At 35.9% G+C, this 14,409-nt stretch overlaps 1 protein-coding gene across 1 annotated transcript in view; it reads left to right on the top strand.

Moving 5' to 3' along the window:
* Window positions 1-14,409, top strand: part of IARS2 (isoleucyl-tRNA synthetase 2, mitochondrial) — a 44,018-nt gene that overhangs the window by 13,995 nt on the left and 15,614 nt on the right. The window contains exons 10-12 of the mRNA XM_086342733.1: window positions 780-870; window positions 2,445-2,596; window positions 4,328-4,488. Of these exons, the coding sequence (XP_086198859.1) occupies window positions 780-870; window positions 2,445-2,596; window positions 4,328-4,488 (404 nt within the window). The remainder of the gene's footprint in view (window positions 1-779; window positions 871-2,444; window positions 2,597-4,327; window positions 4,489-14,409) is intronic.

The following is a 14,409-nucleotide window of genomic DNA, read 5'->3' as shown; positions in this document are numbered from 1 at the left end:
TCATTTCCTAGAATCAGCACAGAATTGGCACAGAGTTGAAATTGAAGAATACATAGTAAATAGGGGCATTTTTTTTCCAAGTACTAAGTCACGTAGACAAATTACTTTCAAGCCATGAAAAATGGTGAGTGGGTTTTGCTTATGTGAATGTGTGCTTAAGTCGCTTAGTCATGTTCAACTCTTTGCAACCCTGGGGACTGTAGCCCACCAGGCTCCTCTGTCCATGGGATTTCGAAGGCAAGAATACTGAAGTGGGTTGCCATTTCCTGCTCCAGGGGATCCTCCCTGACCCAGGGATCAAACCCGCATCTCCTGTGTCCCTTGGATTTGCAGGTGGATGCTTTACCACTGAGCCACCTGGGATACTGGATAATTCCAAAGAGCCATTTTTTTCAGACTAAACCATCCTCTCAAAATTTATTTTACACATGAGTTACTTAGCAAGTTTTTCTATTTAGTTAAAGACAAGTCTCAAAGTCATCACAGTGTATATACATGGCCACAGATCTGTAAGTTAACAGAAGTTTTTAGTATATCTTGTTACTTTTTATTATTAAATTCTAGGTATGTGCTTTAGTAATACAGTTTGCCTTTTTGGTGATTTAAGTGTTTAAATTCACAAATTCTGATTGACTAAGAAGTGATACCTAAATTTCAGTACAGTGAAAGACTAGACTATAATGAGATGTTTTATACAGTATATATTGTTTTGCCAGATGTTGTCATAAGATAGAAAGTCTTGATGCTTTATTTTAATTGTTCAGAACGACTCTTTGTAGGATTGTTTAGTGAATGAAGATGGAGTTTTCACAGATGCTGCAGGTCCTGAACTTCAAAACAAAGCTGTTCTTAAAGAGGGAACAGATGCAGGTGAGTCCTGTGTATGTTGATATTGTGTTTTTTTTCTTTTTCTTTTTTATGTTGATATTGTAAATATGCATTTTCTGAGAAGCAGCCAGCAGTAATCTTTGCTGACAGTTCTCTCAATCTTGCACTTTCAACAGAAGCAAAAAGCGGAAATTGTATTTTATTTTGCCACGTGGTGTAACATGGAGTTTGGCACTTTTTCATCTTTCACTTTGAATTGCCCTACTTGTTTAATCACATCAGGGCGGTCAGCAGGGAGTGGTGTTACCTTAGAACAGCAGAGATAGTCATCAGCAGTGTGAGTTTCGTGGAAGGATGAAGTCAACCTTGGGGCTGGATGTTGACTGAATCACTCACTCACTCCTCTAGTAACTCATATCACTGACCTACACTATGAACACCTTTCTTTGCCCACACCACGACTAAGGCCAATTAGATCTGGTGTATTAATTCTCCTAGGCTCTTGTCACAAACTACTATAAGTTTGGTGGCTTAGAACAACAGAAACTTATTCTCTCACAGTTCTGGAGGCGAGAAGTCTGAAGTCAAGGTGTCAGCCAGGCTCTGCTCCCTCTGAAAGCTCTGTGAAAAAGTCCTTCTTTGCCTCTGCCTAGCTTCTGTTGGCTCCGGTAATCCTGGGCTTTCCTTGGTTTATAGCTGTATCACTCCAGTCTGCCTCCATTGTCCCCTGTCATTTGCTCTGTGTGTCTCTCTCTGTGTATTCTTTCTTCTTCTTACAAGGACACCAGGCGTTGGAATTAGGGCCCACTCTAATCCAGTGTGGGTGGTTTAGTTGCTTAGCTGTGTCGGACTCTTTGTGACCCCATGGACTGTAGCTCTCCAGGCTCTTCTGTCCATAGGGTTTTCCAGGCAAGAATACTGGAGTGGGTTGCCATTTCCTTCTCCAGGGCATCTTCCTGACCCAGTGATTGAACTCACATCTCCTGTGTCTCCTGCATCACAGGCAGATTCTTTACCCACTGAGCTATCAGGGAGGTCCAGTGTGACCCCATCTTAGTTGCAGACTGCATCTGCTAAGTCACTTCAGTCGTGTCCAACGCTGTGCGACCTCATGGACTGCAGCCTACCAGGCTCCTCCATCCATGGGATATTCCAGGCAAGAGTCCTGGAGTGGGGTGCCATTGCCTTTTCCAAGACTGCATCTACAAAGGCCCTATTTCCAAATAAGGTCACAGTCACAGGTCGTAGGGGCAAGGACTTAGGGGACAAAATTCAAGCCAGTATACCTGGTTTCTTTGGATTACCTGGAGACCATTTGAAGATTCATAGTATGAGAGACTGTGACTCTGGATTTGAGATGTAGAGTTCTAGGTGTGTTCTGTCGTCTTTGAGAAGAGCCCATGGGAATGGCATACTTTGGAGTCTGCTTAAGGTTTTACAGTTTCTGCTTTTTTTGTCTGGAGATTCCCAGATTATGCCTTTGCTCCCTGGTAGATGGCTACTCTTCCTGTCACCTGTTGGCCCAGATTTCGTACTCCCTGGAAGTTTAGAGAGTATTAGGGTTTTCATAGTACTTTTTCATTGTGTCTAATGTAAGTTGTTTTTTGTTTTTTAAGTTATAATGATGCTTCAGGCTGCAAAGAATTTGTTGAAAGAAGAAAAATTGGTACACAGCTATCCCTATGATTGGAGAACTAAGAAACCAGTAGTTATTCGTGCCAGCAAGCAGTGGTTTGTAAATATCACGGATATTAAGACTACAGCCAAGGTATAAAGGGCATCCTGCTGTAAGGGTTGGGTTTATCATTCCCTCATTCATCCCTTCCCCAGGATGAAAGGTTTATCTGTGAGGTTGGGGTAGGGTTTTGAGGGTAGAAGGAATTAAGGCTATTATTAATTGGTTTCATAAAATTGTGGAATTTTAGATCTGGAGGGACCTTGGGTTTCTCCATTCCGTCATGACATATGTGGAAACTCATGCTTAAAAAGGTTAATTAGTTTGCTCTAATTTCCTGCCCAGTGTGAAAGTAGCATAAAATTACGACCTGAGTTCAGCAAATTGTTTAAACTCTCAGAACCTCAGTTTCCTCATCTGTATAAAGGTGATAATAATGCCTACCTCATGAGATACGTGAATAAGAGTTCCCAGAACAGTGTCTGGCACATAATAGGCATTTACCAAAATTCTTTTAAAACCCTTTGCTTGAAGGGTTGAATTGAATTCACAATTCATTTGAAAAGCTATTACTTTGAGCTAACAATTACTTTATAGCTGGCATTTTAAATATTAATTTAAATTAATTAAAGCTCTTTCATTCAATACATAGATGTATCTGTGTGTGTGTGTGTGTGTGTATCTCATGAATAACTTGATTCTATTAAATGAAAGAACTCAAATACCATATTTTGCTTTTGTTTTTCAAATATATATTTGTTGACCATGCTGAGTGTACAGATACTTTGCTTTACAGCTTGCATATAGCAGTACTGTTATTAGTTGGTTCATTTGTTGGCCTGGCAGTTTGGGGCCCTTGCCAAAGCTATGGAGGCAGTTAATACTTTCTACATTCATGTAGATTGGAGAGCTGTGCTATGGACTGTTTCTTTGCTTTGTTCTGTTTTTTTTACATTTCTCTATAAAGCCTGTTTTTCTTACCTGTAAATGTAGTTTGTGACTTTCAGCTCTGCATAGATTTTTGTTGCAGAACATCCAAATCTGATGCTGATGCAGTACGCTGAAGACAAGTTTGTTTTCTTAACTTCCTTATGGAAAATTTTTAGTTAATCTTTGCAGAAATAGAGAAAATAATATACTGCCATGTTTCCATCACCCAACTTCAACAATAATCAACTTTTTGCCAATTTTATTTTTAGCTACATCCCTACTCATTATCTACACTTCCTACCCATTGGATTATTTTAAAGCAACTTTTAGGTATTATGTTTTCCATAAATATTTCATCATATATATCTGACATTTAAAATTAAAACATAACTTTCATGCTGTTATTACCACCTTAAAAAATAATAATTATTCCTTAACTAAACCGTACTACATAAAATTAGGTTGTATTTCAGTATCCTTGTCAACCTAAGATAGGAGCTTATTTCTTAAACATTTAAAAAAGAAACCTGGAAATCAAGTTTGAATTGAGTTTAACTGAAGTTTAATAACGTGTAGTACTTCTATTAAACCTGTTATTACCAATTTTGATCTAGCAGTGTTTAGAAATTAGTATAAAATCGCTTGTCACTTCTTCAAAGGTGGAGTCTGCTCTTGATGTTATTTATTAGATCCTTTGTGGCCCTGTTTTAATATCGCCTTGTTTGCTCTGAAATCTATGGTTTTTTTGAGATTAGTTTCTCTTTGGCAGGGAGAGGGGGCATGTAAATGCCTATAAACTTCCAAAATAAGGAACTGTATCATGATAAAGAATGGGAGTTCTAGAAAATTTGTTCTGCTTTCTCTCACTGAACTTGATTTGTGAATCAATTGCAGGAATTGTTGAAAAAAGTGAAATTTATTCCTGGATCAGCATTGAATGCCATGGTTGAAATGATGGACAGGCGGCCATACTGGTGCATATCAAGGCAAAGAGTTTGGGGTGTTCCAATTCCTGTGTTTCATCATAAGACAAAAGATGAAGTCTTGATCAACAGGTAGAACTCTTTCAAAATTTTTCAGCACTTTAAAGTGAGTTGTATTTTCTTCAAAAATGGAAAAATAGTGGACTATGGAAAACTCTTGATATATGTTAAATAAAATAGTCTAAAATAACTATCTTTTTTAGGGAAGTAAAATATAAATTTCAAAAAGATCCTTTCAGATGGGTGAAGTTTTAACAAATACTGGATTATTTTCAGTATTGATAACTCAGAATTAAAGGCATTGACTTTTTTTCTTTGAGAATTCATTATTCCTGACTGTGTGCCTAGCACTGTGTTGGAGTAAGGTGTCAGGAACCCAAAGTGAGCAGATTGAGTGGCCCAGTATGTAATTTTGATTTAGGAATCAGTGTCAGTCTTTCTGAGTCTGCTTTTTCTCTCAGTAGAAATGGTGTTAGGTAATTGTACAGATAATTTAAAATTTAAGGAACTATAATATAGTTGAATGCACTAGTTATTTCTTCTTTTTTTGCTTAATTTTCTTTTTAATTTGGAAAGATAATACGTGAACCTAGTAAACAATTCAGAATAGAAGAGCTTATACAATAAAAAGGTTTTTTTTTTTGCTGGTCATACACTAGACCCTTTTTCTGAGGCAATAGACAAGACTGACATGGTCCCCGCTCTTATTGTGGTAATAACCTAGCTGATTTATCTTCTGGCAAATTAGGGTGGCTTTCAGGATTGTTACTGTTATTAAGAGATGTGGAAAAGGGAATATTAATTATTTCTTTTGGGAATATATCCTGAATTTTCATTTTTTTGGAAGTAATTTTGTTTCAGATTTTTTTTACTAAGTTATTCTGTAATATGAACAAAGAGTTTGACTACATTTTGGGAAGTATTTTCACATTTTATCAGTTGAGGATCCAGTGAGGATTTTGAGGGCATGGAGGCAGCAAGTAATGGAGAATTCAGGAGACAGCGAGGGGAATGTGCCCTGCCTTGGGATTCAACATTGTAAAAAGGTTGTGCTTTTCATTGACTACATTATTAGTATGCTGTACGTGGTGTTTTATGAATATATATATTTTAGTTTTTTTTTAAATTGTCGATCCCAGTGTTTTGTTTTAAATTACCTTTCACTGCATGTTGGGTAGTTCTGAGTATCCTTGGTGTGAAGGTTCCTTTTCACTTTGAAATGTTCTTGTGTCACGACTTCAGGGAAAATCTGACACCTTCTGGCAACATGCCTCAGAAAGAACTAAAGGATTTGCTTTGAACCCAAAATAGTTTGTTTGCTTCCTTTGTAGAGGATATGGCATTTGAGAAGGGCCTTGAGAATTGGGCAGGAAATGGGGGAGAGTACTTAGCAAGTAGTGGTATTAGAAGCTGAGGAGCCAGAGTGGCAAAAACATAGCACGTATAGGACTGTAATGGGGCTTCGGGGTGTGTGTGAGGGGAGCAGAGAGGTAAACACCCGAGAAAGCTTGACTGGGGCAAACTGAAGTCAGCCTTGAATACCAGGCTAAGGAGTTTAAACTTTTAAGTAGGAGTGAGGAGTAAGAGTGTGTTTTAGAAAAAGAAGCTAGAAGTTAGAGATCAGGAAGTGATTGTAAGATTATTGCAATATTATTACAGTTTCGAGCTAAGACTCTTTGACCCAAATACTGTTGCTTATATTTTTAAAATTTAGAGCTTGATCACATAAAAACTAGTATCTTATTTTCCCTACTGAGAATTAAAGTTGAGATGAATTTACACAAGTATTGCTTAAATTCCTTACCAGGGAGTTTTCCTTGAAGGAAATGTTTATAAAAACACTGTGATTGTTCCTCACTCTTTTCTGCACTTAGAGAGCAAGATTTTTAGGGAGTTTCCCTGAAGTGATTGAAGTGTACCAGTTGTACATATTAGTAAGTAGAGCAAGCTGGTTTATTTGACCATTATTTGATCACTACAACAAAATGGTACCTAGGTCAATTGGTCAGTGACGTAGGTGAAATAAATGTGAGCTTTGTCAGAAAAAACAAGCAGATTTTTTTTAGGTATAATTTGTGTTTTATTTTCAGTCAGTTTGTTTGCATGGTGAGTAACAGATTCTTTTCTCTGCATTGAGCTTTGTGTTGCTTGCGTGGTATAGTTGATTTCTGATTTTGAAGTCGCAGAGATATACAGAACATTGGCCTACAGAAATGACAGACAGACTTAGTCACGTTGTCTGTCAATTCATAGGTCATTTTCCTGTACACCATTTCTGAATAATAACTCTAATCCTCTTCCATGTTTGGTCCTTTAAGTGACATAACAGTTGATTTTTTTTTTTTTAATGGATGTTAATTCTTAATTATTTGTCAATTTTTAAATACCACATGAAAGGATGTCTGTGTTTTTTCCTGAATCAAGTGAGAATCGGGTGACCATGATTTTCTTGGTCTTCCTTGAATATGCCTTTACACTGCAGTGAGTTGGCAGCCATCAAAAGTAACAGCATCTCCACTGGAAATTGACGCACAGTCCACATGGAGTTGCTGTTACAATCGATGACGCCATTAAGAACATCAGAAGGTTCCCTCCGCTTTGCAGAATGAAAGTATAAATTATCTCTTATGTAGTTTCACAGAAGAAAATCTTGATTTATTCTTTCCTACAGAAGTTGAGAGACTGGTAGATATGAAACTTTGATGTTTAATTTTTATTTTGAATTAATGTTCTCATTTGTACTTTATATTCATATTTGTATTTTCTCAAGAAATAATTCCACTTTTGACTTCAGTATCATTAATCATTTATCTTAATCTGTGATATAACATCTTTATAATTTAGGTGGAAATCTATTACTAATTAGTAAAGACAATTACTCTTTATATAATAAAGATAAATATAGAAACTAGGAAGGAAAAAAAGTTATTAAGTTTCTTTCATTTCAGAACATTTAAGTGTTAATGCAATAGTTAACATGCATTTAGGAAACTTAGCCCCTGATTTACAGAAATATGAGAAATTTCATTAGAAACATGCAAGGAATTTCAAATTTGAGTGTTAGATTTAGCTACCTCAAATTTTTGCTTATGTTAATAATAATGACTTATTTGTGAAAAAGTTCGATAGTATTCATCAAGTAAAAATTTCTCCAAAATTGTTTCCTGTCATCTTCAAAATATAGGATTAAATTAAAAACAGACACCACCCCCAATTTCTAGAATTAAATGTAGTAAATAAATATGAAACATTTAGCCTCTTACCTCATTCTTAATTCCAGTGACTTCCAGAAGAAAAAAATATTATAGTCCTTAGCATTTTTGCTTTTATAAAGACAAAACGCAGGGAACTGAAATGACAGCAACAGTTTCTTCATTACCTTATAATCTTAATGCTGTTTGATTTCTAGGAACACGCTAAATAAACTTGAGCCCAGTTGATATCGAAGTTCAGAATGATTGGTTGATGTGGCAGTGGCTGGTTCTACCTAGTGCATTTTCACAGATTGAAACCCAGGAAGGACACATAATATGTGTGTTTAGATAAGGCCATTGCGTAAAGTACAAAGTTTTATGATGGACTTATTGCTTTATGAAATGCAGCATTAAGATGGAAGCATAGAGATTATGTAGTGATAAGTGGTTTCACCCACTTTTATTAACAGTAATTTATACTGATCTTTAGGTTATAAGTTAACTGTGTGTTTGTGTTAAGTTTAGCATTTTATTAACAAAGGGGGGATTTCTTATATTTCAAAAGATAAATTTTGACTACTTCTTATGTTCTATTTTTCAGAAGAATAATATCACTAGAAATTGTTTTAAAACTTTAAAGCACAATCTCAATTTTGTAATAAAAAGTTACACTTCTAAGTATTTATCCTAAGGAAGCAAAAGGACTAACATCTCTTATACACTAACATCTCTTGTATAGATATAGATATATAGGTAGATAAATGTAGGGATGTCTAATACAATTGTTTATGAAGAAACATGATATGAAAAAGAAGAAATAAAGTCAGTTTGGGAAGAATTAATAGGTGGCCATTAAAAATTAATAGGTAGCCATTAAAAATGGTAGCTTAGCTCTTTTTTTTTTATGGTTTTGATAGATTGTTTGATAAAATAGCTACAGGAAAAAAGTCTAGAACATCGTATTATATTCTCATCTTTGTAGAGCTACCCCAAATTCCTCATGAAATTATCCTCATTTAATTTCAGTTTTCAAATTAGAATTTTATCTTCCTTACATTCCTTAGGGAGCCCCTAAATAATTACTAAAATCTGAGCTTATCAGCAGGGGGAGTTAAAAATGAGAATCATCTGTCACAGACTTGAATCCAAGCAGCCTAAGTAGCTTAGCTCTTAATGGTTGCCTGACTCCCTCTGTATGAAAATCAAATAAATGTAGCCCATCCCAACATTTGACTGTTTCTAAGTTTTTTACAGTGCTGTAATGAGTACTTTCTGAGCACTTGTACAGCATTTACTTGTATTTCTTACCCAAATTACTTTTCAGATTTTGTTTGAATATTAAATTTATCTTTATTTTGCAATCCACTGTGGTCATCTCAAGTGTGAAAGTTATATGTGCTCATTTATTTTTATTGCAAATTTTATTTTTAAAACTGCCACAACTTTTTGGGACATTCAGATCACCAGAGTATATAGGTCAGGAGAAAGTTCTCACTTTGTTATACCAATTCCATGCACTTAAATTTTGATTTGTTTGGGTTATGAGAATGTTTTTTATTTTTGAAATCTGCTTTCTTATTTGTTATAAATTTTGTTCAGCTTTTATACTCTAATTCAGAGTTGTCTTTATTTTCCTTTAAAAACATATGTAATATAGTTGTCTAAGATCTCAAAATAGAGTTAAGTTGCAGAAGAAAATGCCTTTAGGGTACATTTAGTACATCATATTTTTATATTTCATGATAAAAAGGAAGGAAGCAAGTCTTGCTCTAAATGTTAGTAAGACTTGGTCTATTAATGTGGCAGAGCTTCTCTCCCCTCTTAAAAATGCTTTGTATTTGTTTTCAGTACACTGGAAAAAAGCATTTTTTTTGTTCATCTGTGTATGTTGGGAAGAACACAAAATAGTCATTTTCTTAGTAGTATGTATTTGATTTATGACAGCCTTTTTGAAATTAGATTTTTTAAAGCTACTACAGGATTATTTTCATTGGTGTAGATAACATTGTGTGGTTACATCGATTTTAGTAAGTATTATTAGGTAAAGTAAAAGAAAAACAAAATAAAACTTTCCTCGTCACTGAAATAAGGGACTTTTATGTGTTAAAAAGCATATTTGCAAATAAGGTTTACATAATACAATACTAAACTTTTTATATTGGACCATTATTTTGTATATGTAAATAAACTACCTATATCTTTATAAGGAAATGTAGCAATTAAAACTTCAACTTTAGTTAGGCTAGAAGTGGTTAACTAAACTTGATGTGATTCTATAATAATAGTTACCTTAATAACATGTCAGTTGCAAAATTGAAATCTTTCTTTGCTGTTGGGTATTTTTCATTACAGACTCTCACTAAGATACTTGAATATAGTTAAGTAATAATTAAAATATAATTCTGAAACTTCATTGAATTTATCTGTGACTTAGCAATATAAAAAATAATTTCATTATAGTTGGATTAGGCATTCTGAAATGGATATGCAAGTATCATCTACAATTGTAAGGAGACTAAAATATTAGGACTTTTTTTTAAGAATAAAAATTTTCTAGCCAAGATGTGGAAGCAACCTGTGTCCATTGATTGAGGAATGGATAAAGGAGATGTGGTACATATATACAGTGGAATATTATTCAGCCATTAGAAAGAATGAAACAGTGCCATTTATAGGAACATGGATGGACCTAGAAATTACCGTACTGAGTGAAGTAAGTCAGACAGAGAAGGAGAAATACCACATGGCATCCCTTATATGTGGAAACTAAAAAGAAATGGTACAGATGAACTTACAAAACAGAAAGAGACTCACAGAAAATGAGCTTATGGTTGCCAGCAGGAAGGGGTAGTTAGGGAGTTTGAGATGGACATGTACACACTGCTGTGTTTAAAATGCGTGACCAGCAGGGACCTGCCGTGTAGCACATGGAACTCTGCTCGAGGTAATGTGGCAGCCTGGCTGGGAGGGGCGTTTGGGGGAGAATGGACACACGTATATGTGCGGCTGAGTCCCTTCACTGTTCACCTGAAACTGTCACAGCATTGTTAATCGGCTGTACCCCAGTACAAAATAAAAAGTTCAAAAGAAAACAAAAAATAAAAATTTTCAAATAGTCTTCCTTCTCCAGGCATTCCCAGTATCCATAGAAACTGAAGCTCAGAAGAATGACGTGATGTATTCCTGTCAGTATCTAGTAAGTTGCAGGTAGACTCTGGTCTTTGGACTTGGTGCTTGCTCTGTCAGCGCACTTGTCTCTGGAGACTTCCTGCTTCTGACTTGTCTCTGGTTCACGCCTTCATCCTGCATGGGTACTGAGGGTCTTTTTGCCTTTGCCCAGCAAACCCCAGAGAAGGGGAGTATGAGTTCACAGATGCAGTGTTTGTCTTCGTAAAAGAGTTAGAAAGGCTGAAAGTGAAAGTCACTCAGTCGTGTCTGACTTTTTGTGACCCCATGGACTGTAGCCCACCAGGCTCCTCTGTCCATGGAATTCTCCAGGCCAGAATACTAGAGTGGGTAAGCCGTTCCCTCCTCTAAGGGATCTTCCCAACCCAGGGATCAAACCCAGGTTTCCCTCATTGCAGGTGGATTTTTTACCCTTTGAGCCACTAGGGAAGCCCAGAAAGGCTGAAAGGAGAAGTAAAGCAGAATTGAGCCATGATTTGGGAGACACAGTTTCAAGGCCTCGCTTTTAATTGTGTTACTTGCTTATAAGGCCCAGCATTTAAGGAACCCCAAGACACAGAACAGTTTATCTGTCACTTTAGCCATTTTTAAATGAATCCAATTAGAGAGGTCTTATAAAGTCCTTTTATTAATAAAGGTATACACATAAATATATAAACTTGTATATACACAAAAACTATTTTGAGTAATAAAATCCTAACATCATGGGAACCCACTCCAGTATTCTTGCCTGGAGAATCCTTTGATAGTATCTCTTTTTTGTTCTAAGAGTAATAGCGTTAGGTTTATTCAGATTTTCTATTATAGTATATTCAGTTTTCTTAACTGATACAGTGTTCTGTGTAAACTATATAAAATAGTAATATGTAACTAAATATTGTCATATAACTAGGTAGTTATTGCACAAAGTTTTTATGGTCTCATGTCACAAAAAGTTTATCTTTACTGTTAAAGTCCATATGAAATGTGTGACTGTATTAGAAATATGGACTTGTGCCCATTTACACATCCTTATGATTTATAATTTCTTCAAAATAAATGTAGCATCATACTTTTTCAGTCTATTCTTTGAAGTATAACCAACTTAAGTATTTTGGTTTTCAATTTGTAGAGCATATTTAAGTTATAACACCCATTTGGTTTTTGCCTCCCATAGCAATTTTTCATAAACACTTCATTTTATCTGATTTATCAGACTTAGAGAGATTTAGTGATTCATAATACATGGTCATGATTAATAACAAGTAGATCCAGGTCAGGAGCATAGAGGTTTTTTCTATCCACTCCTTCCATTTCTACCAACTCTTGTGGACCTGCATTCTTAGTTACTTGTGTTAATGGAGTGTGGTAGAAAGGAGGATAATTCAAAAGTTGGCTTTAGTATACATACTTTAATCTTTAAATATTAATATGTATGTGTGTGATATGTGTTTTGGTAATTGGTTAACAAAATTAACTGTAAAGTTTCCTGACTTCAAAGAATCAGTTTAAATAATAGATATTGATTACACCAGATCAGATCAGATCAGTCGCTCAGTTGTGTCTGACTCTTTGCCACCCCATGAATCGCAGCATGCCAGGCCTCCCTGTCCATCACCAACTCCTGGAGTTCACCCAGACTCACGTCCATCGAGTCTGTGATGCCATCCAGCCATCTCATCCTCTGTCGTCCCCTTCTCCTCCTGCCCCCAATCCCTCCCAGCATCAGAGTCTTTTCCAATGAGTCAACTCTTCGCATGAGGTGGCCACAGTACTGGAGTTTCAGCTTTAGCATCATTCCTTTCAAAGAAATCCCAGGGCTGATCTCCTTCAGAATGGACTGGTTGGATCTCCTTGCAGTCCAAGGGATTCTCAAGGGTCTTCTCTTACATTCTTCTTCTTCTTCTTCTTCTTCTTCTCTTATTATTGCTTGCATAATGCCCATTAATATGTGCCAGACACTGTTCTAGGCATTTTGCATATAAGCTCAATTAATATCCATAATAGCTCTCTTAATGATACTTTATTATTTGCATTTTTGCAAACTAAGTAAGGTACAGAATATTGAGTGCTTTGCCCAGGGTCACATAGCTAGTAAGTGATAGGGTCAGGAATTAAATGAAAGTTCTCTGGCTCTGGGGTCCATGTTCTTTTTATAAATTTATTTTATTGAAGTATAGTTGGTTTACAATGTTGTGTTAATTTCTACTATATAGCAAAGTGACTCAGCTGTGTGTGTGTATATATATGTATACACACACACATTCTGTTTCATATTCCTTTCCATTCTAGTTTTTCACAGGACCCTGAATATGGTTCCCTGTGCTATGCAGCAGGCCCCTGTTGCTTACCCTTTCTATATGTAATAGTTTGCGTCTACTAACCCCAAGCTCCCAATCTAGCCACGCTCCCCTCCTTGGCAACCGCAGGTCTGTTCTCTGTGTCTGTGAGTCTCTTTCTGTTTCATGGATAGCTTCATTTGTGTCACATTTTAGATTCCTTGTATTAGTAGTATCATATAGTATTTGTCTTTCTCTGTCTGACTTCACTTAGTATGATAACTTCTAGGTTCCTCCATGTTGAAGCAAAATGGCATTATTTTGTTCTTTTTTATGGCTGAGTAATATTCCGTGTGTGTGTGTACACACCACATTTTCTCTCTCTGTTCTTCTATTGATGGATATTTAGGTTGCTTTCATGTCTTGGCTGTTGTAAATATTGCTCTGTGAACATAAGGGTACCTGTATCTTTTCCAATTATAATTTTCTCTGGATATGTTCCCAGGAGTGGGATTGTAGGATTATACGGCAGCTCTATTTTTAGTTTTTTGAGGACTCTTTGCACTGTTTCCATAGTGGCTTCACCAGTTTACATTCCTACCAACAGTGTAGGAGGGTTCCATTTTCTCCACACATGCTCTGTTTTCTTGACCACTGTATTCTGACTTGGTGGAAAGCAGCTGGGGAAGTTGTAATGTTCATAAAGCTGTGATAATAAATTAAAAGTATATTATTCCTGTGAGAAAATTTAGTGTAGAATTTTTCCTGAGTTTAATTTTCAAATGATTTATAACTATGTATCTTTATCTTCCCAAAGATATGATCAGTTTCAGTATGCATTTGATACACGTTTACTGGCTTTCTTTTGTGTGTTAGGCATGCATTAAGTTTTACTGGATCATCTCATCTAGTTTGTAGTCATCCTGACAAAAGTATCCAGGATCACTAAAATGCAAGTTCCACTATGGTGGGAATCTTATCCGCCTTGTTATCTGCTGTAACTCTAGTGCCTCGAACAGTGACCAAGATGTTGGAGTACTCAGTAAATGTTTTTGAATAAAAATTGTACTATTAGTCTTAACAGAAGGGACAGTCAAAACTTAGAGAACTTTTACTACTGTGTGTGTCATGTATATGAAAAGTAGCAGTTGGGAGATAAGCCTGGATATCTGTTACCAAAACCCATGCTCTGGTACAGCATGGCCTCTTATGCAGATGAATTTGGATTCAGTCCTGTAAGCAGTGAGGGGGCACTGGAAGTTTCTGAGACAGGGTTGGTGTGATAAAAGCAATTTTAGGAATGCAGAGATGTATCCTTTAAATTAAATTACATGTGTCATATAAAGGAATGCAAA

The sequence above is a fragment of the Bos grunniens genome, chromosome 16 (genome assembly GCF_055505025.1).
Source record: "Bos grunniens cultivar Pamir isolate PY7600 chromosome 16, Bosgru_T2T1.0, whole genome shotgun sequence".
NCBI lineage: Eukaryota > Metazoa > Chordata > Mammalia > Artiodactyla > Bovidae > Bos > Bos grunniens.
This window is presented reverse-complemented; position numbering and strand designations above follow the sequence as displayed.